Source organism: Leopardus geoffroyi, chromosome A1, assembly GCF_018350155.1.
Source record: "Leopardus geoffroyi isolate Oge1 chromosome A1, O.geoffroyi_Oge1_pat1.0, whole genome shotgun sequence".
In the NCBI taxonomy this organism is placed as follows: domain Eukaryota; kingdom Metazoa; phylum Chordata; class Mammalia; order Carnivora; family Felidae; genus Leopardus; species Leopardus geoffroyi.
The window spans coordinates 204,855,863-204,881,882 of NC_059326.1; the positions used below are offsets into that span (position 1 = coordinate 204,855,863).

Below are 26,020 nucleotides of genomic sequence, written 5' to 3' on the forward strand. Positions count from 1 at the left end.
TGTAGGTTTATATTCTGACATTCATATCCAGCAAATTTTTACATATGTTGTACATAAGTATGGGCTCATTTGGAAAAGTTTTTATTACTTTTATGAAACCATATAACTCTCAGCATAAGATCATGAGACCTGCTTTAATAAAGGAAGAAATTTTATTATTGAAATTATATCCTATATGCCAAGTATATAAATATTAAAGGTATTATACATTTCACATTAATTTTTATATAAGGACATTAGCTGCTTCATATTAAATAATGTTAAGTACAAAAACCATAAATCCAGCTTAGAAATGTTGTAATTTATATCACATAAATAAATTGAAAGGTACAAAACCCAAATTAAAATGCATCAAGGCAATGTTCATACAAGAATACGGGCAATTACTGAAAAAAGTTTATACATGCATTTAAATTACTTTATGATGTCTTAGAATTCAGTAGGTCAAAAATAAAAACTTACTTTTTTCCTGCATATCCTGATAAAGTTTCCTTATTTCTATTTTATGTCCCTCCTCTTTGATTTTCATTTCACTCATAAGTTTGGCAATATTATTCTTATATTCCTAAAGATTAAAATACATATTAATTCTTCAGTTTAAATATAAGTACACAACTTTCCACTAATTAGAAAGGTGAAATTCTCATACTTTATATTAATTGTTAATATGTAACCATATCTAGAGAGGAAAGATATTGTTTATCGCTTGAATAATCAGCTTTGAGAAGGAACAATTTCTGGTCCAAGTAGATACAGCCCATCCAGAGACAATGTATTCTTATCTTTCCTTCCTGAATACTCATCACCAGTGTTTAACATATCATATAATCTCAAAGTATTTTGGTAACTGTATAAATAAATGCCATGATAACATTAAAATAAAGCCAAAGTTCTACTTTAGAGCTAATAGTACATTCTGTTCAACAGCTGGCAAGCTTAACCTAACATAGGATGACTCCTTTGAATGTGACCTGAAGTTCTGTTTCTGAAAATTATATAAACATCCCTAATTCCCAGAAGGAAGTTAAGCACTACCCATGGTAAAGGTTAGTTTTATGAGGAGGAGGCTAGAGAAGAATGAATTTGGGAGTTGAGAAGTGCTTGACAAGTGCCTGAGATTAGTTTCTTAGGTTGCTGCAGCATAGAAATGATTATTGTGTTAATGTGGACAGTCGCATTCAGAGAGGTGTTGGAAGAGAAAGCCCCCAAAGATAAAATTTACAATTTTTCCAGAGGGATGTTCCTACATAAACCACTTACAGTCCTAAGATGTAGGCAGGAGAAAAGGAAAGCAGCAAGAATAAAAATAAAATAGGATACTAAGAAAGGTATATTAATGAAGGCAAGAGGTTCAAGAAAAGCTTCTAAACATCATAAAAGCAGGGACTTTATTTTTACTCATCGTGATGTCTCCAATTCCTATAGTATCTTAGGCTAAGCAATATTCTATGGCTTGACATTTTAGAAGAGAAAGAAGGTAAAAATTTCTCCCCCTTTTCTCTGCCCCAATGATACCCTAACTGTACCATCTATCATTGAGCTTTATAGGAAAGGTATGGAAAGAATGGGAAAGAAGAAAGGAAAGGGATAAAGGAAAGGAAAAATAAAGGGTGGGATATATTCCAGACATATTTAAATTAACTCAAGTGAGGAACCAGATTGAATATGGAAATGATCCTTCAACTTGAAGTTCTAAGCTTGATACAGATCCAGTTTGAGTTTTGGAAATCTTAGGTCTGCCAAGGTTTGACATGTTGGCTCTTGGGAAAGGAGAAAAAAATTATGATAATAAGCCTCCCAAAGGGTGGTGGGAACTGACATTTCCTGAGCACTTTTTATGTTCTAGGCACTGTGTTATTTGTTCTATAATTGCTGCCATATGCTGTTCCTATAGGAGAAAAGAAAAAGTAGCAGAGGGTATGGTAGCCCTGGGGAGAGAAATAATTGGTTATCCACATAAAGTCTTCCCTTCGTTTGGATGATGCAATAAAATTGCAAAAGGTTACTTAAATCAGAAAGATCAAAGACTCATTTATTTTATGGTAAAAAGTTTAAAAGTGCTAATTAATATAATAGAGTATACTCTAGAGTAAAAGTTTTATTAACATAATTTAAAAATATGTAGCAAAATAGTTGTATCTCTTTTTGGTGGGAAGACAAAGTAATGTAAGTGATACCTTAGTGCGCTATAGTCTGCAAAGAGACTAGAGTCCTTAAAACTGTTATTTCTTTAAGAAGTTTTATTCATTAAAAATTCTGGCACACACATACACATATATATTTCCTTTCCAAATTTTGGCTGTCCTTATTAATGAAAACCACCCTCCTTTTTTTCTAATTTGAGGAGACAAATGCTCTACAGGAATTTGACTGAATACAAAAATACATAAACTCACTTGTTCATGAGACTTCAGCTTTTCTCTCATAAGATCAGCATTTCTTTTTAGTTGTTCATTTTCACCTGTGTAAAAATAACCAGAGGGCATCCTAATACACAAAACATTTTAATTAACATGGGAATACATTTAACATTTTGAGTTTCCATTCGTGTATGCATTCAACACATACATACAGCATCTACTACACACGAGGTTGCATGCATGGCGCTGGAAATATTGAAACAAACAAAATTATTGCTCTTCAAAGAACTTACGGCCAAACGGTAAAACAGATGTGTAAGTGGTTATGATATGCTATGATAATTGCTCTGGAATGGCAGTGTGTCTGAAATACCATGGGGACTTGTGGAAAAAAAGTCTTATTCAGCCTGAAGTCAGGAAAGGATTTACAGAAGAGAAACCATTTGCACTAAGACTTACATGATAAGGGTTACCCCATGTGGCAGGAACGCATTTCACATACATAAAACTGCACAGAAGACTTTGGGCTTGAGTGACTATAGCACATTTGGGCAAGTTACAATTCAAATACAGTATTGTTGGAATGTAAACTCTGAGGAGGATGTGCTACATAGGTTGAAGCCATATCCTAATAGGAGATGGACATATTGCATATGAATGGCTTTAAATTTTATCTTATAGGTTACAGTCAAAGAACTTTGAACAGTAAAGGGAAATGATTAGTTACATGTTGAAAAAATGATCTAGCAGTATAGATGACGAATGGGCAGGTTTTGACCCTAGATGAATGGGTATCAGTAAAAATAGATCAAGTAAGAAATAACAGGAGCCTCAATTAGGTCAGTGGCAGTAGGACATAAAGGAAAATGAAGATAATTATTTAGATGGTAAGATTACCAGGAGACTTATGACTGACTGGATAGCAGAGGCAAAAAGGAAAGGGGAACTTTTGCTTTCTAGGTTTCTGGTTTGGGTAATTGAAAAATGTTTGGGCACCTGGGTGGGCTCAGTTGTTAAACATCTGACTTTGGTTCAGATCATGACCTCAAGGTTCATGAGTTGAGTCCCATATCCGGTGAGTTCAAGCTCTGGTAAAACCTGAGACCCGCTTCAGGTGAGCCCTGCTTCTCTCTCTCTCTGTCTCTCTCTCTCTGCCTCTCACTCACTTGCGCCCCATCCCTCTCTCTCAAAAAACAAAGCAGAATTAAAAAAAAAAAAAAAAGAAAGAAAAAAATGTTCATCAGTTTGGGAAAGATTAGAAGAGGAAGACTTTTAGGAGTGAAATGAAGACTATAGATTTTTACCTGCTAAATTTGATTGCTTGAGATATCCAGAAAACATTTCTGGTAGGCTGAGAAATATTTAGAGGTGGCCAAAGGAGAGTATTCTGTAAAGGAGACTGAGAAGTGTCCAGAGATGCAGGAGAGAGTGGTACTGAGAAAAGAGAGGTTAAAGGGATCATAATAAGTAGCAATAAAAGCAGTAAGAAGATCAAGTAAAAGAACTTTGAATCTGAAAACTTTGGGAAATGCTCAGTTGTTGTAAGTTGAAGACTAGGCAAAAGTAAGGCAATGGATAGAGTGAGTACACCAGACCATTCCCTTGAGGTTTGATTGTAAAAGGAAAGAGTGAGAGCATTTGGAGGGAATCAACCTAAAGTTAAGGAAACTCTATTTTCTTGTTTATTTAAAATATGGGAAAGATGTGAGTTGTTTAAATGCTGAGAGGAATGGACAGTAGAAATAAGTGAAAGACAGAAAAGAAGGGACAATTGAAGATGCAATACCCCAGAAGAGAGACAAGAGTTAAACCCAAGTGGAGGAATTAACTTTGGATAGGAAGAAGGATTTTCTCTCTTTTTAAGCTAAAGAGGAAGGTAGTAAGGATATGTCCAGGTATGTATATATTTGGAAGAGGTATAGTGGGAAGAAGAGGTACTAGGTGGTAAGAAATGAGATAATTTATGTCTGACAGCTTTCACTTTTTCTGTGAAATAGAAAGTAAAATAAGTTGAAAGAGAAAAGAACAGGTTTAAAGTTGGGGGCTAGAAGATTGCAAAGTTTGAAAAGTCAGGATAAATGAAAGGTATAATTGAAACTGAGATTCATAAATTAACATAGGTCTGCAATGTATGTTTTTTTTTTTTTTTTTACCATTAGTCTTCAGTAATTGCAGCTGTATAAGTAAAGCAGGTGTATGGTTGGATTGATCCATATTTGAAAATTACTAAAGTTGGTATTACAGGATGGGTAATGGAAATAAAACCACTGCCAAAAGAGAAGATAAGTAATATTCTAAGCTAGATATATAAGCTATAAAGGAGGAAGGTTTTATCTTACAGCAACATTATTGAGAGCATTGTTATATTTAATGTCTTTTCATGTAAAATGTAAATAAGAAAAAAGGAGAAACATATTAAAATATGGTTTTGCATCTTTAATTTGCCATATTGTTTCAGACCTACCATAATTGACATCTTTTGTATATAACCAAAGCCATCTCCTGACTTGGGATGATTAAGAAGGAGCAGTGCTTGAGTTTTCTATACTCACCTTGGTAATCTCTAGATTAGATCAGGAAAGAGTCCATCCTGATATAGTGTGTGATGAGGGTTTGAAACAGAGCCAGACTCTGTACCTAAGCCAGACATAAAAGGCTCAAAGCTAAAATATAGGCCAAAAGTAGACTTGGCATCAAGACTTGTAATTCAAAACCAGTGTGAAATAGAGGCCGGGGCTTGAGTTCAGGGACTACTGGGGACCAGTGACAAGGATGAGTGAGACACTAGACTTGGGTAACAGTAATTATAGCTTTGTATTGTTTAGAATCAGTTTGTCTGTCAATATAGACAAAAAAACATGCTAGAATTTTGATTGGGATCACACTGAATTTATAGATCAAGTTGGGAAGAACTGACATCTTGACAATATTGGGTCTTCCTATCCATAAACATGGACTATTTCTTCATTTATTTAGTTCTTTTTGATTTACTTCATCAGAGTTTTGTAGTTTTCCTTTATAGATCTAGAACATATTTTGTTATACATATAGTTAAATATTGAATTTTGGAGGCTATTGTGTTTTTACTCTCAAATTTCACTTGTTCATTGCTGTTATATAGGAAAACAGTTGACTTTTATGTATTAACTTTGTATAATGCATGCAACCTCGCTATAATTGCTAATTACAAATAATTTTCCTCCCAAATCTTCTGAATTTTCTACCTAGACAGTCATGTCATCTATGAACAAGGACAGTTTTATTTCTTACTTCTGAATCTGCATACCTTTTATTTCTTTTTCTTGTCTTATTGTCTTGTCTTACTGTCTTATTGTACTAGAACTTCTAGTACAATGCTGAAAAGGAGTGGTGAGAGAGGAATATCCTTGCCTTATTCCTGATCTTAGTGGGAAGTCTCTAATTTCTCACCATGAAATATGGTGTTAGTTGTAGGCTTTTATAGATTTTCTTTTTAAATCAAGTTGAATACATTCCCTCTACTCCTAGTTTACTGAGATGTTTTATTTTCAATCATGAATGGGTGCTGGATTTTGTCAAATACTTTTTCTGCATCTACTAACATGATCATCTTTTCAATCTGTTGGTGTTCTGGATTAAATTAATGAAGCTTTGAATGTTGACTCAGTCTTGTATACTTAAGATAAATTCTACTTTGTTGTAGTGTATAGGCCTCCCAAAGCATTTTTCATTTCTGTTATGGAGTTTTTGATCTCTAGCATTCCTTTTTGCTTCTTTCTTAGGATTTCATCTCTCTGCTTACATTGCCAATTTGTTCTTACATGTTATCTACTTGATCCCTTACAGTCCTTAACATAGTAATCATAGCAGTTTTGAAATTCCCAGTCTGATAATTCCAACATCTCTGCCATGTTTGATTCTGCTCTGTCTCTGCAAATTGTGTGATTTTTTTTTGCCTTTTAGTTGGGCTAATATAATAGAGAGTCTAGGTTCACCCTAACTTTTGGTAACATGTTAGTAGCTCTCTTTAGAATATGGAAATATTTAGCTTAGAAATATATATTTAAGTCTTGTGCCCTAGTTAGTAATTTCAGGTTAATAGCACAAGTCCCACTCAACATCCTATTACACTTTTCCTCCTACAATCTTAACATAACATAATCAATAACTAGTCACAGCAATAATGAATCATTAAAGATTAAAAAAATTTTTTTTAACGTTTATTTTTGAGACAGAGAGAGACAGAGCACGAATGGGGGAGGGTCAGAGAGAGAGGGAGACACAGAATCTGAAACAGGCTCCAGGCTCTGAGCTGTCAGCACAGAGCACGACGCGGGGCTCAACGCATGGACCGCGAGATCATGACCTGAGCCGAAGTCGGACGCTTACCTGACTGAGTCACCCAGGAGCCCCATTAAAGATTTTTTTTAATGTTTATTTTATTTTTTTGACAGAGAGAGAGAGAAAAAAAAGAGAGTGAGCAGGAGAGGGGCAGAGAGAGAGGGGGACAGAGGATCCAAAGCAGGCTCCATGTTGACAGCAGCGAGCCCAATGTGGAGCTCCAACTCACAAACTGTGAGATCATGACCTGAGCCGAAGTCAGACGCTTAACTGACTGAGCCACCCAGGCACCCCTAAAGATTTTGGATGTTATATGAACAATGCTTTAGGAAGGCTTGTCTTGCAATATAGTACTGTTAAGAGGAACTTTGGAAATGGAGTCTACATATGAAACTGTCGCAGAAGCATGGGTAAGAGGTTATGAATATGTAAAATTGATATTGTTGGAGAGGAAGAGTACATAGTAACTGCAAACTTTTGGAGTCCTGGTTATTAGGAGAATAGAAGTATTTGGAGCAGAAAGAGAAAATCCAGAACTATGTTTACAGGGGAAGATGATGAGTAGCATAAATATCCATTAAATCACAACATTACAGTGAGAGTAGAAATCTAAAATCAGTTTGCTTTCAAAGGCTGTAATCAGACAGATAAGAAAGTGTTATATTTTAAAGGGTCATATTTTAAAATGAAGAGCTTAATCTGAATGGTGGCTTTAGTTTATAAAAATTTTGCTGGAAAATTGATATTTCCTTGAATGGAAAGCACCAATAATTTGAAAATATTTCCAACTAAAATACTTACTTATAAAATATACTACTGCCTTTAGAACAAATACTTCAGATATGTTTCTCCCACTCACTCCCATTCTAATGGGATTTTCAAACCATAGGGACACAGTACATTAATAACCATGTAACCTGAAAGTTTCCAAGATGAAATGTGACTTGTTAATAGAATATATGTATTCTAGAATTAGGAAACTGGAGATTTTGGAGGATTTTGAACTCTATAATAAAGGAGTTATACTTTCCAGTATCACTCAGTTTTGTATGATTTTCAAGTTTAAGATTTTCTGTTTTTTTTTTTTCTTTCGTTTTGTTTTGTTTTGTTTTTGTCACAATAATTAAGGGCTGGGAACTGTGTAAAAAAAAAAAAAAACATTGTGCTAACTAGGCAACTAATACCTCTTGTACCTATTGGAAATGCTGAAGCATCCATCACTGAAAGATGAAAGAAAAGGTATTTGATGCTTTCTTTTTTCAAAAGTTTTTTAATGTTTATTTTTGAGAGAGAGGGAGACAGAGAGAGAGGGAGACAGCACAAGTCGGGGAGGGCAGAGAGAGAGAGACACAGAATTCGAAGCAGGCTCTGAGCTGTCAGCACAGGGCCTGACGTGGAGCTCCAACTCACGAACCACAAGAATGTGACCTAAGCCAAAGTCAGACACTTAACTGACTGGGCCACTCAGGTGACCCCGATGTTTTCTAATTTATAAAAGTATACATGCTTGTCTTAGCAAGTGAAGCATCTGTAAGGGGAAGCTAATCATCTCTACACGCCTTCCCTTCCACTTACCTCACCAAAGTTATCAATGTTAGCAGCATGGTCTGTATTTCTTTCCTACTTTTCTTCCAGCTTATATAATCATATATAAACATATCACACATTTGTACTGGTTTTATTTATTTTTACCAATATAAAATTGTACTACATACATTACTTTGCAAAAAACTTGTTTCCTAAAAATGGATGTTCCTTCAAATCTGTAATTTTTTTATGCATATATGTAAATACATTTTTATAATTTTATATACATAGGGTCATATCATACATGCTGAGCTACGCTTAGGACACTTTTCCCTTCTCTCTCTTTCATTTTCTTTCTGCTTTCTTTCTCTCCCTCTTTTTTTTTCTCCTTTTTCCTCACCTCTCACCCCACACCCCTGGTGTAATTGTGTTTCCTTCTCAGTTTTTCCCTTGAACTTATTAAACTCTGGATCACATGTATGTATACACATACACATTTCCATAATTTTATTCATATCTTTTATTCATTTAAACAATTCTATTTATCCCTGCTGGCCAATTCTTTGTATATGGAGAGCTCTTTGTAGATTGTAGATATAAACTACATTTGTATTTGAAAACACTTTTTGAAATAAATTACTTGTTTTTTTTCACTTTTGCATGACAAAATAACATGCAAAGTTTTGTTGTTGTTGTTGCTGTTGTGTGGTACTTTTGTTGTGTTGTTGTTAAAAAAGTCTGTTAGGTCTTTTTTTCTTTATATAGTATCTGAAGTTTCCAGATTGGTCAAGAAGACACCCTGCAGCTAGCTCTAGGTTGTATCCTGGATACAGCTGATGATATATCCTGACTTTTCTTTTAAGTTTTTATTGTTCTTTTTCATACTTAAGTCTTTTCTCCATCTGGAATTTATTTTTAATGTGGTAGAAAAGAGTCCAACTTTCTTTTCTTCCAGATGGAAAGTTAGTTGTGCCAGTACCATATGTTAAAATGCCATTCTTTTCCCAATAAATTGACATATTTCTTGTGTCATCTATTACATTAAAAAATACTGAGGCCTGTTTCTAGAATCTAGTTCTCTATTTTTTCTGTGGATGTATTTTTCCATTTTTATGCCAATACCATAATGATTTCATTACAACAGCTTCAGGGCATGTTGTTATCTGGTAATAAAACTCCCTTTTCTCTTCATTCTTCTTATTTTTTTACAGTTCTCTTGTTTATTTGTTTTTTCCATCAAATAGCTTCAAGATTATTTTATACAATCTCCTCCAACCCCAACTTAGAATTTTACTTAAAATGGCATTAAATGTGTATATTAACTTCAGGAAACTGACATTTTAATGATGATAAGTCTTCCCTCTGCCAGAATAACTGATCAACCCATCCAAATGTTATATTGCTTGCATATTATCTGGTTTTGGCACATCTATAATTATGCTAAATGCTAAATAGAACCATATAACTTATCTGTGAACTAAAGCCACCTACTGAAGAAATAACAAACCTTCCTTAATACTTTATATTACACTTCAGTTGGCTCTATGTTGCCTTTCATTTGTAATACAAACAACATATGATTATTGTTGGCGCCGTTACTTTTTCGTCATCCTACCAGATTCTACATTAGATTTTCAAACGCAGGTTCCTACTCTGGCTACTTCTTCAAGTGGTAAGGCTTTTGATGCTGTGGCTAGAGTATCTGTAAATTCAAATAGTATTTTGTATCAGTGTACAGTCCACCTGGTCCTTATATTTGGCAAGTAATCCTTCTCTGGCCCAGCCAAAATTCAACTTATTCTCTTGGACTCTAATAATTTTGCAGTATATTTTTCTAAAATTAGCTATTCTCCTTTAGTACTGAACTGGGAGGAAGTCCTTAAGTGTACATTGTCTTTATATTCATTGTTCACTTACAGCGAGTTTTTAAAATATCATTTATGATTAGATTGCTTAGCTTTGTAATAATTTCATTCCATAATAAACGAGATATTTTTACATTCAAAGTTTTTACTTGATTGGTTGCCTAAATAAAGGCTATGTTGATCTAGGGGCGCCTGGGTGGGTCAGTTGGTTAGGTGTCTGACTTCGGCTCAGGCCATGATCTCGGGGTTCGAGCCCTGCGTTGGGCTCTGTGCTGACAGCTCAGAGCCTGGAGCCTGTGTCAGATTCTGTGTATCTCTCTCTCTTTCTGCGCCTCCTCTGCTCATACTCTGCCTTTCTCAAACATAAAAGAAACATTACAAAAAATTTAAAAGAAAAATTTAAAAATTTAAATTTAAAAATTTAAAAATTAAAAGAAATGCTATGTTGACCTAAATTAAGATTGTCCTCCAGTGGCATTTACTCAGATCCTGGAAAAGTTTTTGTCTTTTAACTAACTGAATGTTTTTATTTTATTTTATTTTAAATTGGAAATTTATAGTTATATAACCATTTTTTTTCTTATTTTGTTTTGCCTTGGTTTCTAGAAAATTTAGAGCTAACTTTTGTGCAATACTGAAGCACCTACTCTTTAAGTGAGGTTACTGATCCAAGTATTTTCCTAACTCTCTTCCTATTCATTACAGGCAGGGCCAGCATTATGAGTGTGCAATCTGTGTCCGTGTTGGGCCCTGCACTCGGAAGGGTGCAACGCTTGCTTTAACATTCTGCCATTAATGTCTTGAAGTTCTTTTTGTCTTCGAACTTATATTTTTAAGTAAATTCCAGTGGGACAATGGAGCATGCATGTGAGCAGAGAAGATAAGAGCAACATCTATGTCTACTGCTTCTTGCCACTACATTCATACACGGCACTTGCAATGCCCCATGAACACAGAATTCTGGTGGACTCATGATACTTGGGAGTTCAGCAAGACTCAAAAATACAAGTACAAGGCAAACATGTTCCATCTGCAACTAAGTAAGCAAGGGGCCTCATTTTCTTTTTCACTAGAACTCGCTTCAAATGCAGAAAGAAAGCAGTAGCATTCTAAGAAATATGAATGACCAAGCAACTCTACCATGTCCTTTCTTAATTCTGTTATTTCCCTCTATTAACCCAATAATTATGCTAAAAATGAAGACATAAAAGGAAAGAGAAGGATAGGAAAATTCACAGTTCCTTTTCCTTTTAGTCCATCTTTAGTAAGTGTAGGTAGAGAGTATTGGTAGCAAGGGCAGGTATCAAGAAGTAAAATGAGGGGCTTTGGGGTGGTTCAGTTGGTTGAAAGTTTGAGTTCAGGTCAGGTCATGATTTCACAGGTTTGTGAGTGTGAACTCTGCGTCCCGGCTTGCTGCTATCAGCGTGGGGCCCACCTGGATCCTCTGTTTCCCTCTCTCTCTCTGCCCCTCTCTTGCTCTCTCTCTCTCTCTCTCTCTCTCAAAAATAAATAAAATTAAAAAAAAAAGAAGTAAAATGAATAATAAATGGTTTAGGTAGTTTTGTGCAGCATTTACACTATTCTGGTAAGAATGAAACAAATATGCATGTGCAAGCTAGGAAGTATTAATTATGTACTTTTGTGATTCTGCATAGGAGTTAAATGCTCATGTCTTTGGATTTAAAATTCATTTGCACAATATAAAGATGAATGGTAACATTTATGTTCCTAATTAAAATTTTTCATTCTTTTTTACTTACAGCAACATTAACAGCAAATACAAAACCCTGTCAAGTTGAGAGAGACCACAGAAGAAAGAAAAAAAGCTCTATATTTTAGAACTTTTAATGTTACTTTTTTCCTGCCTTTTGCACATTAGGCCCCACATTTTCATTTGGCATGGGGCCCTGCAAATTATGTAGTTGGCCTTGTTTACATGTTTTGTTCTTTAGCTTCCTTTTAACGTGCCATTAGCAAATCTCTTTTGGAAGGAGGCAATTTTTAAATAATGAAGATTCTGAAGTATATTCTCATAGCGGATCATTTCTCCATACAGAATATACTTATATAAATGTAGCATTTTCCCAAGGATGTACTAGAAGCTAACATGTCAAGTTACTGCATGTTGAAAGAAGTTTTTCTACATTTTTCAAACTACTTTTAATTTGAGCAATACTTTTTTCTTTAGGAGTAACTTGTCATTGATTAGTTTACTTTCTCAGATAATTCTTTTACAAAATAGCACTCAACTATGTGCTATTGTCCTTTTTAAAACATTCTTGTCAGTGAGCAATTCTGATTAAATCACTCTGCTTACTACAATTTTGTAAAGTTGTACTATACATAATGATGTCTTCCTGGAAACCTACCCTGATAGAGTCTAAGGGCTGAAATAAATTCAAATTATTCAAGTTCAGTTCAAACAGGGAAAAGAAAGCAATACGAAATTGCAAGAAATCATTTAGAGATAACTGGAAAAAATGAGTTTGAATTCTACTGATTTTGAAGGTGCTCTGTGTTTGCAGTTGATTTCATATGTCTCCCTCTTTTCTTCATATGACACCCTGCCAACGTGTTTGAATTTCTAAATTAAATTCCTGAATTCTCCTCTAATGGACAAAAATCTCTGAATCTTGTTTTCTTTGCCCTGGTAGTAACTAACCATAAGTTAGATGGCATAATGTAACTATCTTTAATACAATGTATTATAGGGGTTCTCCTAAACCAGTATATAATATGATATAGGAAAAATCCCTATCATTTGATATATTGTGATGAATTACTCTACTAAGGACCCATGTCCATACTCTAAACTCCAAACACACATTACTTCAAAGACAGGATATTATGACTATGAAAATATTATATTCTTGACCATTGGTCAATATATAATATCTTTTGTACAAAAAATTAATTATAATTCAGTAATGAATATGTTAAACATTAACTTTCTGAGACTTCAAAGTAACTTTAATTTCTGGTAGATGTTTTATTTGAACAAAATCCTAGGAAGAGTTCAATTAAAGTACCATTTGAATCCTAGAATAAGAGGACTGTAAGGATTATGAACATTCACAATTTTTTAAATGCAGCTGGGTGTTGTATTTAGTCACAGAGAAGGGAAAAGTTGTTCTGAACCATTAGCATATTGAGATGGGAAAATGAAAGCCCAGACCAGGTGTGGGATGGGGATCAAACCCTGAAAAAAAGTGAGCAGACTGCTAGAGTCAAGAAAAATGAAAATCTATTGGACATAAGGGAATCAGAAGTCTGCAGGACTAAGCCAAAAGAAAAGGCATTGGAGAGGCACCTGGGTGGCTCAGTCAGTTAGGTATCCGACTTGATTTCGGCTCAGGTCATGATCTCATTTGTGGGATGGAGCCCTGTATTGGACCCTGCTTGGGATTCTCTCTCTCCCTCTTTCTGTCCCCACCTTGCTCGCACTCTCTCTCAAAATAAACAAACAGTAAAAACACAGAAAAGAAAAGGCACTGGAGAAGGTGTAGTTCTCTATATTACTCTTTTGCTCTCCAGAAGAGCTGAATCCTTTCTGTACTGCAGATGCTGCTTGACAATGTAAGTGTAAAGTCTTTTAATACAATTTCTATATTTGTTTCATCAACCCTTGAGGAGATATTTTAAGGTAAAACAATGTGGAAAAAGGAAGAATAGTAATTCTTAAAGATAAATACCAGAACATTATAAAGACAATAAAGAATAACATGCCAAAGCAAATAAATGGTGTGTAAGATCATTATCATACTTCACCTACATATAAAAAGTACTTTATGATAACAATAGAAGACTAAGGTAAAAACATTCTTGTTTGATGAGAGTTTTATGTTGGAAGGGACTCTGAACTAGGGACTTTCATCTAGTCTCCTATATGAAAGGAAAATCCCAGTAACACTGCACTGTAGCTCACTCAGGACAAACACTTGGTTGCTTCATCTGTTTTGTCAATGAATAGGCCTATTGGGTTAGCATGACTAGTAAAAATAAAATAAGCTGAATATGCTGGCTTCATTTACACAAACATAGCTTTAGTCTCTGATAAAACACTAAATAATGAACTATCACTGCTCTTTGAATAGTATATTCATCATGTAACTACTACGAAATACCTACCCTTCAAAACTGAACACAGGATCATTAAAAACCAAGAGTACTTCTGAGAACAAATATATTTTTAAACTTTTGAAAATAATAAAGAAAATTATTATAACTGATTATAAAACATCCTCTGATGTTCCTGTCAGAATATGACTGAATTATTCTGTTCAGCATGGTATTTCTTATTTCATAACAATTTAGGAACGTATTATTTTGTAATGAGAAGTCTTGGCATTAGCTGATGAGTTTAACAAGACCAGATTAAAAGAAACTTACTGTCAGTGATGTAAAAACTCTATTTTTAAAGGCACTCAAATATATCATATTTTCAAAGATTTTTTTCTAACTTACCTTTTAAATTATGTTGATGTTCAATTGTCTGCTGTAGCCCTTTTATCATATTATGAAGAGCAGAACATTCTAAAATATGAAAGACACATTTATTTGAAAATTATTCTCTTTCATTTTGGAACTATTCTCTCAAAGTTGAAAGACTTAAAATAATTGACAATATGAGATTTCTAAAAATGTTTATTTTTGAGAGGAGAGAGAGAGAGAGAGCGCATGAGCAGGGGAGGGGCAAAGAGAGAGAGGGAGACACAGAATCTGAAGCAGGCTCTAGGCTCTGAGTTGTCAGTACAGAGGCTGACGCTGGGCTCAAACTCACCAACTGTAAGATCATGACCTGAGCCGAAGTCGGACACCCAACCGACCGAGCCACCCAGGTGCCCTGACAATTATGAGATCTTTATGGGGCAGCCAGGTATCTCAAAGTAAATAATATAATAAGTAGTTTTTAATTACCCTTTAAACCAAATGCATTCTGGGATTTAGTAATGAGTTTTCCACACCACAATAAATTTAGTATAGTAGGGATTCCCTACCCCATGAGCTTTAACAATATCTATCCTAAAGTTAAGGCATACTTGGACATGCCTGGGGAACTATGTGCAGTGTATCCATGTGAGTTTTCCATGAAAGAACCTCTCAAGGAAAGAGAGTCAAGGTACCCTAAATTTTGTTAAGATCGAGAGCCAGAGTTGGTGAGGTGTCATTTGGGAGAAGATAATGTTTTTCTTCCTCACTGTCCTCCAACCTGTCCTCTTAGTACTCATGCCTAAGTCCTGGGGCAAAGAGGTAAAAACTCAATGTGCTGAGTTACAAGGAACTAGCAACTTTGGTACTAATGACTTCTGCCACAATGGGAAATGGAGCGTTCATTGCAAGCATTCATACCCTGACATGTGAATATAAGCTGGTTATAACTAGTAAAAGCTAAACCTTTGATGGGTAGCAACAGAGATGGACATTTCTGTAATTTCAAGCAGTCCACTTGGCTGTAAGCTGTAGGAGATCAGGGACTATTTTGTTTTGTTCACCATTTCTCTAGAGCAGTTGTGATCCATAGCAGGCACTCCATAAATATTTGCTGATTGATTGATTGATTGATTGATAGACAGGCAATGTAATAGTAAACTGAAGCAAGAAAGGGGTAAGTGGAAAAACTGTCTGAAAATAATATATATTATATTGCTATTCTAAATGCTTTGCAAATATTGAATAATTTAGCCCTCTTAACCCTATGAGGTAGGTCCTAGTATTTGTCTCATTTAAATATGAGGAAGCTGACACATAGAAGTTTAGTGAATTGCCCAAGGTCACACTTCTACTTAGTAAGTGGTAGAGCTACAGCTTGAACCCCAGCAGTCCAACAACACGTCTGTGATTTAGCTACTTTACTACCACAAAGACCAGTCCAGGAGCGGTCCTTTAGAGTAATATGAGTAGGTTGGACGCCCTGGAAAGAGGACAAGAACAGAATCAGAGACTCTTTCTGATTGTTATTGCTATCACATTTTTACTATAAGGTTAGGGAGAACAGGTTGCACTAGTTTAAGTTTACAATTATACTAGCTAAATATACAGTGATGAAGGCTTCATAAAAGAACAACAATATTTTTCAAATATTAAAACTCGTAAAGTAAGGAAAATTTCACCTTTTTTTTAATAGAACAATTTCACCTTTATGTAGTTGACTTAACAACTAATAAATATTGAGCCTTATTCTCTTTCATTAGGTTTTAGAGGCCCAAGACCAATATTCAGCCAGTATGCACTGGTATGAATGACATAGTAACTTCTATTCTAGTTGGGCATCTGTTTTGATAGTTAAATATTAAATACCATATTTGCATCTAATAAAAAGTTACCTGTGTATAATAATACCATTGATTGTTTACTCTGCCAGGTATTACACTAAGTGCATTATAAACATTACCCCAATTAGTTTTCAAAATGATACTGAGAAGTTGGTATTATCCTGATTTTACAAAGAGAGACGGTCATCCATAGAGGTTTGGTTACTTGCCCAGGATTTTAGAGTTAATAAGTGGAAGGTATGGACTTGAGCATATGTTTTTCTCATTTCAAATCCTGCTCTTAATCTGCTATTCAATACTTCCTGGGGAATTATAGCATATAGTGATGAAACCATGAAACTTGGAGTCCAAGGAAATAGAATAGAGTTTCCTCTCCACTCTCTAGCTATGACACCCTGGACAAGTTTTTGAGCTTTAGATTCTCCATCTGCAAAATAAAAGTATGGGTAATACCTATCCTCCTTCACATATAAGACTATTCTCATATATAAGACTAATCTGACAACCAAATGAGAAAATAGTACTCTCTAAATTTACTCACAAATGTTCAATATTGTTATTGTTGTTATTTCTCTCCTCTGTCTCTCAACAATTTGTATATATCTCTTTTCTCCTTTTATCACATTTCATTTATTTGTGGTTCCTCCCACTAGATGGTGAACTCTTTCAGGTAAAGATCATATCTTATCAATTTTGATATTTATCGCTTCTAATATGGTGGCTATTTCATAGGTATTCAATAGTATTTCTATTTATTGACTAAAGGAAAGAACTCATACTGTGAAGGGAAAATGCAAAATTTTGCCTTTCGGTTAGAGGTCCTACACTCAGTCTCCAGTACTTTCTTCAACTATGCTAATAGAAATGAAAGTACTTTGCAGAAGTTAAAAGCTTTATGCAGATATAAGGTTCTTCTGTTGTGGTTTTTCACTCTTCCTTGTACCCCCTCTACCACCCCCCACCACCTACTCTAAGTTCCCACCATCCTCCATTTTTTCCCTTTTACTATTTCCTAGTAATAGATTGATAGTTAAATCACACTTGACATTGCCTACTTCATATATGTTACTGTGTTAGCTGCTATAATTAAAAAATTAAGGGGGCACGTAGCTGGCTTAGTCGGTGGAGTGTGCGACTCTTGATCTTAAGGTTGTGAGTTTGCGCCCCACATTGGGTGTAGAGATTACTTAAAAATAAAATCTTAAAAAAATTAAGGAGGCATAGACTCTGCCATCACTTCTCTTTGTGCCTTTTAGAGGAATAAATAGATAGCTGAAGCTATTTCAGTACAGTTGACTCTTGAACAACATGGGTGTTTAGAGGTGCTGATTCCTGTGCAGTTGAAAATCTGAGTGTGGATGTGCTTGGATGGCTCAGTCGGTTAAATGTCCAACTTCGGCTCGGGTCATAATCTTGCGGTTTGTGAGTTCGAGCCCCGCGTGGGGCTCTGTGCTGACAGCTCAGAGCCTGGAGACTGCTTCAGATTCTATGTCTCCCTCTCTCTCTGCCCCTCCCCTGTTCGCATTCTGTCTCTCTCTGTTTCTCAAAAATGAATAAACATTAAAAAAATTGAAAAAAAAATCTGAGTGTGACCTTTGACTTCAAAAAGTGAATTACTGGGGCATCTGGCTGACTCAGTTGGTAGAGCATGTGATTCTTGATCTTGGGATTGTGAGTTCGAGCCTCACATTGAATGTAGAGTTTACTTTAAACAAAAAAAAAGTTCCAAAACTTAACTACTAATAGCCTACTATTGGCCAGAACCTTACTGATAACATAAAGTCATTAACACATATTTTGTGTTATATGTATTATAGCCTATATTCCTATAATAAAGTAAGCTAGAGAAAAGAAAATGTTATTAGGAAAATCACAAGGAAGAGCAAACACATTTATAGTATTGTACTGTCTTTATCAAAAAAACATGCACATGTAAGTGAATTCATGCAGTTCAAACTCGTGTTGTTCAAGGGTCAACTGTAATCAGCAAATTGAAAACAGAGCCCTGAAACTGAAAGTATACTGAATTTTTTTAAAAATGTGTATTTTCAAAATATGAACACAAGGTGGCTCTCTCAACACTTTTTTTTCCCAAAGGAAAATGGCTCAATAAAAAATTGTTCAGAAGGTAGAATACCATTCCTTATTTTAGAATAATGGCTTTTAATTTTCTTTGCAAGCCTTTATCCACATTATAATTTCTGTTGGATTTTAGAATGAATACTATCCTATCCAATGCTTCTTAAAAGCTAGAGCTCAGAATATTAAGCTACTTCTTTAAAAAATTTTTTTTTTAATATTTATTTATTTTAGAGAGACAGAGCATGAGCAGGGGAGGGGCAGAGAGAGGGAGACACAGAATTCGAAGCAGGCTCCAGGCTCCAAGCTGTCAGCACAGAGCCTGACGTGGGGCTCGAACTCACAAACCACGAGATCATGACCTGAGCCAAAGTTGACGGCTCAACCGACTGAGCCACCCAGGTGCCCCTAAGCTACTTCTTAATACTGTATAATTTAGTAAATAAATGGTGGTTTTGAGCTCAATTTAGGCTCTGCCATTAACTAGCAATTTGAACATTAATATCTATTTCACAAAGCACTTGGAAATGTTGAATACAATTATGTATGAAAAGTACTTGGCCATTAATACTAACATTATTATCATCTTCAACTGGCACAGAAATTCTTTATCTGGTATCCAATGTAGAAAATATAATGTCATGACCTCATTCTTTATTGTTGAACAAATCGAATCATATATGTAGTTTGTTATTCCTCTCTAGGTCAGTTGGTACACACTTGACTCTACAAACTTACTCCTACTAGTTCTTTTACTTCTGCTGCATATTATCCAGTAAAAAGGCCATGAGATTTAGAATAAGTAGAGCTGGATTTTAAAAAAGTATTTAATTATTTTTTCAAATGATAAATACACACGAAATACTAGTATAGTAAAAAATGATTATCTCTCCAGTTTCGGCCTCTAGACTAACCAGTTTCCCTTCCCCCAAAGCAAGCACTGTTACCAGGATACTGAGGCTGTTTATCTTTCCAGAGATATACAAATGTATCAGGGAGGGGGTTTTCTGTGTGTGCAAAGATATTTTTATAAAAATGATAGAAGATGGTTGTGAACACTGTTGTTTTCATTTATGGTATCTTGGAAATTATTCTGTATCATATAGAACTACTTTTTCTTTTATCAGCTGCCATAATTTAACCAGAATCCTACTGATGGACGTCACACTCGGAAAGGCCTTCTCCATACTAAAAAACAAACACACAAAAAACCCCACAAAAACCCATATTCTATTCTATTTTTTTGGGTGGTTTCATTTTTTTCACCTTTAATTAACTTTATTTGTTGGCACAGTTTTAGATGTACAGAAAAATCAGGAAGGTATTAGAGTTGCCAAATATCCTACACCCAGTTTCCCCTGTTATTAATACCTAACATTAGTATGAGATGTTTGTTACAATTAATGAACCAATGTTGATACATTATTATTAACTAAAATCTATACTTTATTCAGATTTTCTTAGTTTTTACCTTATGTTCTTTTTCTGTTCTAGGATCCCATCCACAATACCATATTGCATTTACTCATCATGTCTTCTTAATGTCCTCTTGGCTGTGCTAGTTTCTCAGAGTTTTCTTGTGTTTGATGACCTTGACAGTTTTGCAGAGTGCTGGTCAGGTATTTTGTAGAAAAGCCCTTTTTGGGGATTTGTCTGACGCTTATCTCATGGTTAGATGGGGTTATGGGTCTTTAGGAGGAAGATCATAGAGGTGAAGTGCCATTTTCATCACACCATGTCAAGGGCACATACATATGGCTTTCTCTCCTTTCCCTCCTGACACAGGGCACTTTATTAGTGAGGAGTGTTGGTCTGGGAAAAGGGTGTTGGGATGAACAGGATCAGCAACTATCCTGGGGAACATTCCTAAACATCAAGCATTCCTCCACGAAAATTTAGAGAAAACTCCATCATGGATGAAACCTCCCCAGAGGACAGCACTGTGACCACCCGGCCCCGCCAGCAGTGGTACAAAGGGCACCTAAGGCACAGATGGGCTCCAGTACAGCAGGGCTTCAATGTCAGGCACAGACTGTTGGGGGCATACCAGGAACTTCTCATAGTTCCATGTGAACATGAGGGAATTCTGGCTCTCTTGAGTTCTCCAGATACCCTGAACTGGTTGCACAGTGAAGCCAAGCACTACTGGGCCTTGAGGGCTGCAGGTGCAGCTGAAGCTCACTTACCTGGGTGTAATCCCAGACCATTGTGCCTCAAAGCAAGTTGGCCTTCTCAAAGAGCAGCGCCTTGCCCTGCAAAGAGCCTGGGTTTTCAGGTTCCCTGCAGGCTAGTGGGTGTGCAAAGGATGGACCAAGACCAGGGACACAGCCGGGAGGACAACTGGTTGCTGGGAGCTGAGAGGTACACATGGACTGGTTGTCCCACAAGTAAGGGGAGAGCTTTGGACTAGAACAGCCCATTTTTGGCACTAAAATTTCTGACCCATCTGAAATTTCTTTTGGTGTAATTGTGAGACAGGAATTCAACTGTTATTTTTTCCCATGGTTTTGAAGGCTTGGACTTGCCATTTCTTGGTTTAGTGGTCTCCAACAGATTATTTAATTTCTCTCATCCTATGTTTCTTCATTATTGAGGTGGCTTAGTAATACCAATCCTATGTATCAGGGCTATAAAAGATAAAATGAAATGATAGCTCGGAAAGTTCTATGTGAATTTAAAATATTTTACAAATGTATGGTATAATATTAATTGTTGTGGTACCAAAAAATACTCTTATGAGATTTTGTATTTCTTCAGGCAGTAAAGAACTAACCTTTTTTAATTGAAACCTCCTTTGTTTGCGTTACTTTTAACAAATAGTTAGTTTTTTCCAACTGCATATCCAGTATATTATTCTTTCCACTGGTTTCTATCATTTTCTGTAGAAGAAACAATATATATTACCAAAGCAAGGAATGTCGCTATTTTTATTTTATTTTTTTTACCTAATGATATGAAGACTAACGAAAATACAGACCACTTAATACCTGAAAGTCTAATAATTAAGTCTGGCATATGTTTTATGTAAGCCAACTTCCTCATTTATCTAATTTTAAAAGTAACATGGCAAAAAGTTAAAACAGACTAACAGTTATAAAAAGTTATGAAAAGTAAGAATATGAGCTAACTTGGAATCCCCTTCTTTCCAACTATTCAACCCTCAGTCCTATGGTTAACAATTCCTTACACATATTTCCAAAATATTTTATGATTAACTATACAACTATAGGAAAGGTTCATATTATACTCTGTTCTGCACCTTGGATGTTCCACTTAGAACTATTATCTTGGAGATGATGTCCATACAAGCACATTTAGGTCTACTTCGTTCTTTTTAAGACCTGCATTGAGTTTCACTTATGAATATACTGTAATTTATTTAACTAGTCCCCTTACTGAGGATAATTTGTGTTGTTTTCACTTTTTTTTTTGCTATTACAAATAATGAATAAACCTTCAACATACCTTTTTGGTATCTTTGTGTACAGTGTAATAGCTGACATATACCCTTCAGACAGCTTCAAAAATCCTCAATTCATTGTATCATCTATATCTCTACCCACTTCCCCATTCTCTCTGCCTCTGAATTTATCTTAAAGCAACTCCCTGACATTATATTATTTCATCCACAAATATCACCGTCTATATGTATCTCTAACAGGTAAGATTCTTAAAAATACAATCACAATATTTTATCACATCAAAAAATCAATATTTCTTATTTAAAATATTTAAGGATATGACAGATATTTCTAAATAATCTCCAAAAATTTTGCACCAATTCCTCTCCCACGAACAGTGCTTCTTATTTCTTTCTCTATTCTCTCTTATTTTAGTAAGAATCACTTGGTTAAGAAAACTCAAGTTCATTGTTTAAAAAAGTTCATAATGTGGGGCACCTGGGTGGCTCAGTCAGTTAAATGTCTGACTCTTGACCCCAGCTCAGGTCTTGATCTCTGGATCATGAGTTCAAGTCCTGCATTGGGCTCTGCAGGGGTGTGAAGCCTATTTAAAAAAAAGCTCATAATGTTATCTCAAAATACCCATTGTCATGAAATTCCTTTATTATGGACATACCAGACTGTGCAGAGGAAAAGAAGGAATAGAGAAGAATGATAAAGAGAGAAAATAGAGATAGGTATTATTCTCTTTCCCACCCTTGCTTCAAAAACCCACTCCCAAATCTTTCATTTATTCACCTTTATCTTCTCAACTATTCTTATTCCTCTCGAAGGCAGACAAGGGGGAAAAAACCTAATATATACTTGTGGGTTTGGTCTATCATGTAATTTGTCTATATTTGGGGAGAGGAACTTCAAATACATCTGTTTTTAGGCAACAGAGAAGGAAAAAGGAACAGCAGAGGAAAGAGTAAAAAAAAAAATTAGAGTTAGTCATAATGGTAAGAGACTGAGGATTGAGTTTATTTTATTTCAATTCTTATTAAACCATTCCTGAGTTTATAGACATTTTGAACATTTAAGTATGTATTTTCCTTTTAACTTTAGCCAAAGTATATCAACTATTTCCTTGTCCCAGAAACATTTTGATGTATTAGTACAAATGATCCAAAATGAAATATATTTTAAATATGGATTTTAAAAATGAGAAAGGACTTAGCAAAAATATATTTCCATTGTCTTTACTTTGCTTATTTTTTGGTACATTTTTCTTTACTTTCCAAATTCTTCCACTGGCAAAATCTATTTCCCTTTTATACTATAAATTTTATACTATATACTTTTATACTAACTACAACTGTTTTATATCTTTACATACCTTTTCTATCTGTGAGAAATCACTTATAAGCTTGTCAAGATTCACACCGCTAATCTTTTTCATACATCCTTCGCTGCTTTGACTCATGTCTAAACTAGTGAAGAGTAAATAGGGTTAAAAAATAGATGAAGAAGTAAACAAAAGCTGTACAACAGTGACAATAAGTCAAATACTAATGTTTCCATACTCCACGCATAGAGCATCTACTTGAGCTCCACTGCACGTGGAAAATTTTTGCTATACACATTATTAATAATAGTCAAATGCATTAAGGCTTCTCCATTCTTCTGCATGCCACCCAAGTTTTCTCTAAACAAATCTAAAATTAGTGCAATGTTATGTGCATATGTAGAAATTATTTGTCCCTGTTACACAAAAAACTATTCCATTGTTCAACTCATCTTCTTGCCATCAGTATGACAGGACTCAAAATCTGGTGTACTGCTAAATCTGATGTGTGACTTTTAAATATAGGTATTCTCAATGTACGGTGTTTAAAATATTTCATAACTATCATGCCACGAGTATTTTTTGCTGTATTTCCTGGTAGTGTGCTTATTGCCCAGGACTGAATTGTGTCCCCCTGCCCCTCAAATTCCTTTGGGTATAACCAGCTAACTGCAAAGAATGAGTTTTAGTTTTAGTCCTATGGAACCAATCATAAGAAATTCTACATTATTCCAGAGGTAAACTCGTCCAGTTAGGATGAAGAAATTGACTTTCACAAAACGGCTAGCATTTACACTTGGGGATGGGAGAGTGTTTAGAAGAATTAGGATTAATACAATCTAAAAATATGAGACACTTTAGACTTTTCACAAGCAAAGTGCAAGGAGAAAATACAAATTTGAAATTTAGGCATTCTGGATTAAGGAAAGAGCATATGCCAATGCCTGGTGTGTGAAAGTGGTAATGGAAACTAGTCCAAAGTAAAAGGTAAATAAAATTCCTAAAGCAATTTCACGGGTCATATTATTGTTTCAAATGAAGTACAACACAACAGACATTGCTTTGACAATTTGTTACTTCACAAATCTCGTTTCCTTCCTCTTTTTGATTGGACGTTAAATCAAATATATGACATCTGACAACTATTAGTGGTTTTTAAATGAAAGAATTTTAGCTGTGCATTTTCAGCTTACTGAATTATTATTCAAGTAAAACTATATAAAAATCCCTTTAAAAATTATAACTTGATCTTTAAGGCAGGAAAATAATTGTAATTAGCACCCCATAATAAATACAGCAAAATTCTTTTTTGGGGTAAAGCTTAACAATCATCAGTATTTGATAACTGTTACTCTTTAATAGAACTATAGGATAATCTGAGGTAGTTAATGCAAAACTTTCCCCCGTCCCCCCCACCCCCCAACATTTTTTAGTTCCTAACATTTTAAATAAAAAGGTTTTACTACAGTTCTCAGATCCCAGCTCTTGAATTAAATTCATTTTAATTTCAGCTTGATTTTCCTCCCAAACGCCTCTGTTCTAATGAGACTCTGGGAGTGTTTTTCTTTTTAAAACCATCGCTAATATTCCACTGGCTGTTATTGCATGCCGTTCCGCCCGGTGTAGGAGTTTGTCACACAGGCTGAAAAGCCATCCAATCCATTTCTAGGTGTCTTCACGGTACCCCCCAATTTCCTCCATCAACATCCCTTCAGTGGCTGTGGCCTTCTTGCCCGTGAAACTAGGAAACAAGCTGGTGATTCAGTGCCGGTCAAGTTCATCGGTGAGAAGCAGGGACTGACTTGTGACCTTCCGGCCCAGCAGCAACCACCCCCCTCAGGTGGGTGACAGCGCCCTTTTCTCCCTGGCTCTTATGCCAACCAGCATCTGGGCCTCAGCTCCGTCTCTCCCCCTCCCCGGTTCGGCGGGGCCCGTGAGGGGCCCGAGGACAGACCGGGGGTGGGGGTGGGGCTCCTCCTCTGCCCTCCCTGCTGCGCTCCGTGAACGCACGCTCGGTACCGAGGCCCGGGGCTCCCGCTCCCTCCCCCCGCGTGCCGGGGACCAGAGGGACCCAACTCTACTGCAGGACTCGCCGCACCAGGCCTGACGGGAGTGGATGGCTTAGGAGACGTGAGGAGGTATGAAGAAAAGAATTTCCAAGGCCAAAGTGGGAATTTCGAACCTGGGGACAAAAAGCCTGGAGCGTACCTGACGCCGCTCACAGTTCCTCACAGTTCCCCACAGTCTCCCGCGTCACCACTTCCGGGTGCTGGTCCGCCCCGCACTGCTGTCCCCTCCCCGGAAGCAAGTTCCCCCAACAATAGGCCCGCCCTTCTCCCGGCCCCGACCTGGGCCGCCAGTTTTCCACCTCCGGTGGTCCCTGCCTCCTTGGCCCTTGCTCGCCTCAGCATCTGGTGCTTCTTAGATATTTTTTTCTGGTTTCTGGGACATGACCCAACATCCAGTGCCTGCCAGATTCCTAATTATTTCCCTGCCCAAAGAATAAATCACATTGGTTTTAAGTTTGGAGCAGTGAGTCAGCATCATTGAATTAATAATCCATATTTATTTGAGTAACTTATGAAATAGGCTTATAATGTACGAAGAGACTGTGCTAGGTGATGGAGATGAAAGCATGAATATAATCAGTCTGTGCAGTCCAGAGTCAGCTGATGGAGATGATCTCCCATCTACAAAACTGTCTTGGTAACTAATGGTAAAGGCTTAGGCTCCCTCCGCATGGATTCAAGCCCCCAACTCTTTTATATCCCAACTGGGTGATCCCGGGCAAGTTTTTAAGTATACCTGCCTCGGCTTCTTTATTTGTAAAATTGACATTAATAATGATGCCTACTTCATAGGCCTGTTG

General features: G+C 36.0%; 2 protein-coding genes across 7 annotated transcripts in view; one reads left to right on the forward strand and one right to left on the reverse strand.

The window, feature by feature from the left end:
• Positions 1-25,436, reverse strand: part of CCDC152 (coiled-coil domain containing 152) — a 30,297-nt gene extending 4,861 nt beyond the window's left edge. Inside the window, exons 1-6 of one of the 6 annotated variants that reach the window (XM_045439042.1) lie at positions 23,203-23,298; positions 22,623-22,762; positions 21,197-21,302; positions 14,537-14,605; positions 2,397-2,461; positions 463-565 (exon numbers count right to left, since the gene is read on the reverse strand). In XM_045439042.1, the coding sequence (XP_045294998.1) occupies positions 463-565; positions 2,397-2,461; positions 14,537-14,605; positions 21,197-21,302; positions 22,623-22,748 (469 nt within the window). In that variant the 5' untranslated portion in view covers positions 22,749-22,762; positions 23,203-23,298. Of the gene's footprint in view, positions 1-462; positions 566-2,396; positions 2,462-14,536; positions 14,606-21,196; positions 21,303-22,622; positions 22,763-23,202; positions 24,893-25,227; positions 25,332-25,359 lie in introns of those variants that run through there. The other 5 variants (XM_045439077.1, XM_045439060.1, XM_045439053.1 and 2 more) reach the window with 5 other exon arrangements.
• On the forward strand, positions 23,718-25,701 carry LOC123582404. The gene is made up of 3 exons (XM_045448603.1): positions 23,718-23,726; positions 24,778-24,991; positions 25,238-25,701. Exons 1-3 carry the CDS (start codon positions 23,718-23,720, stop codon positions 25,699-25,701), a joined length of 687 nt encoding a protein of 228 aa, XP_045304559.1.
• The last annotated feature ends 319 nt before the right edge of the window (positions 25,702-26,020 follow it).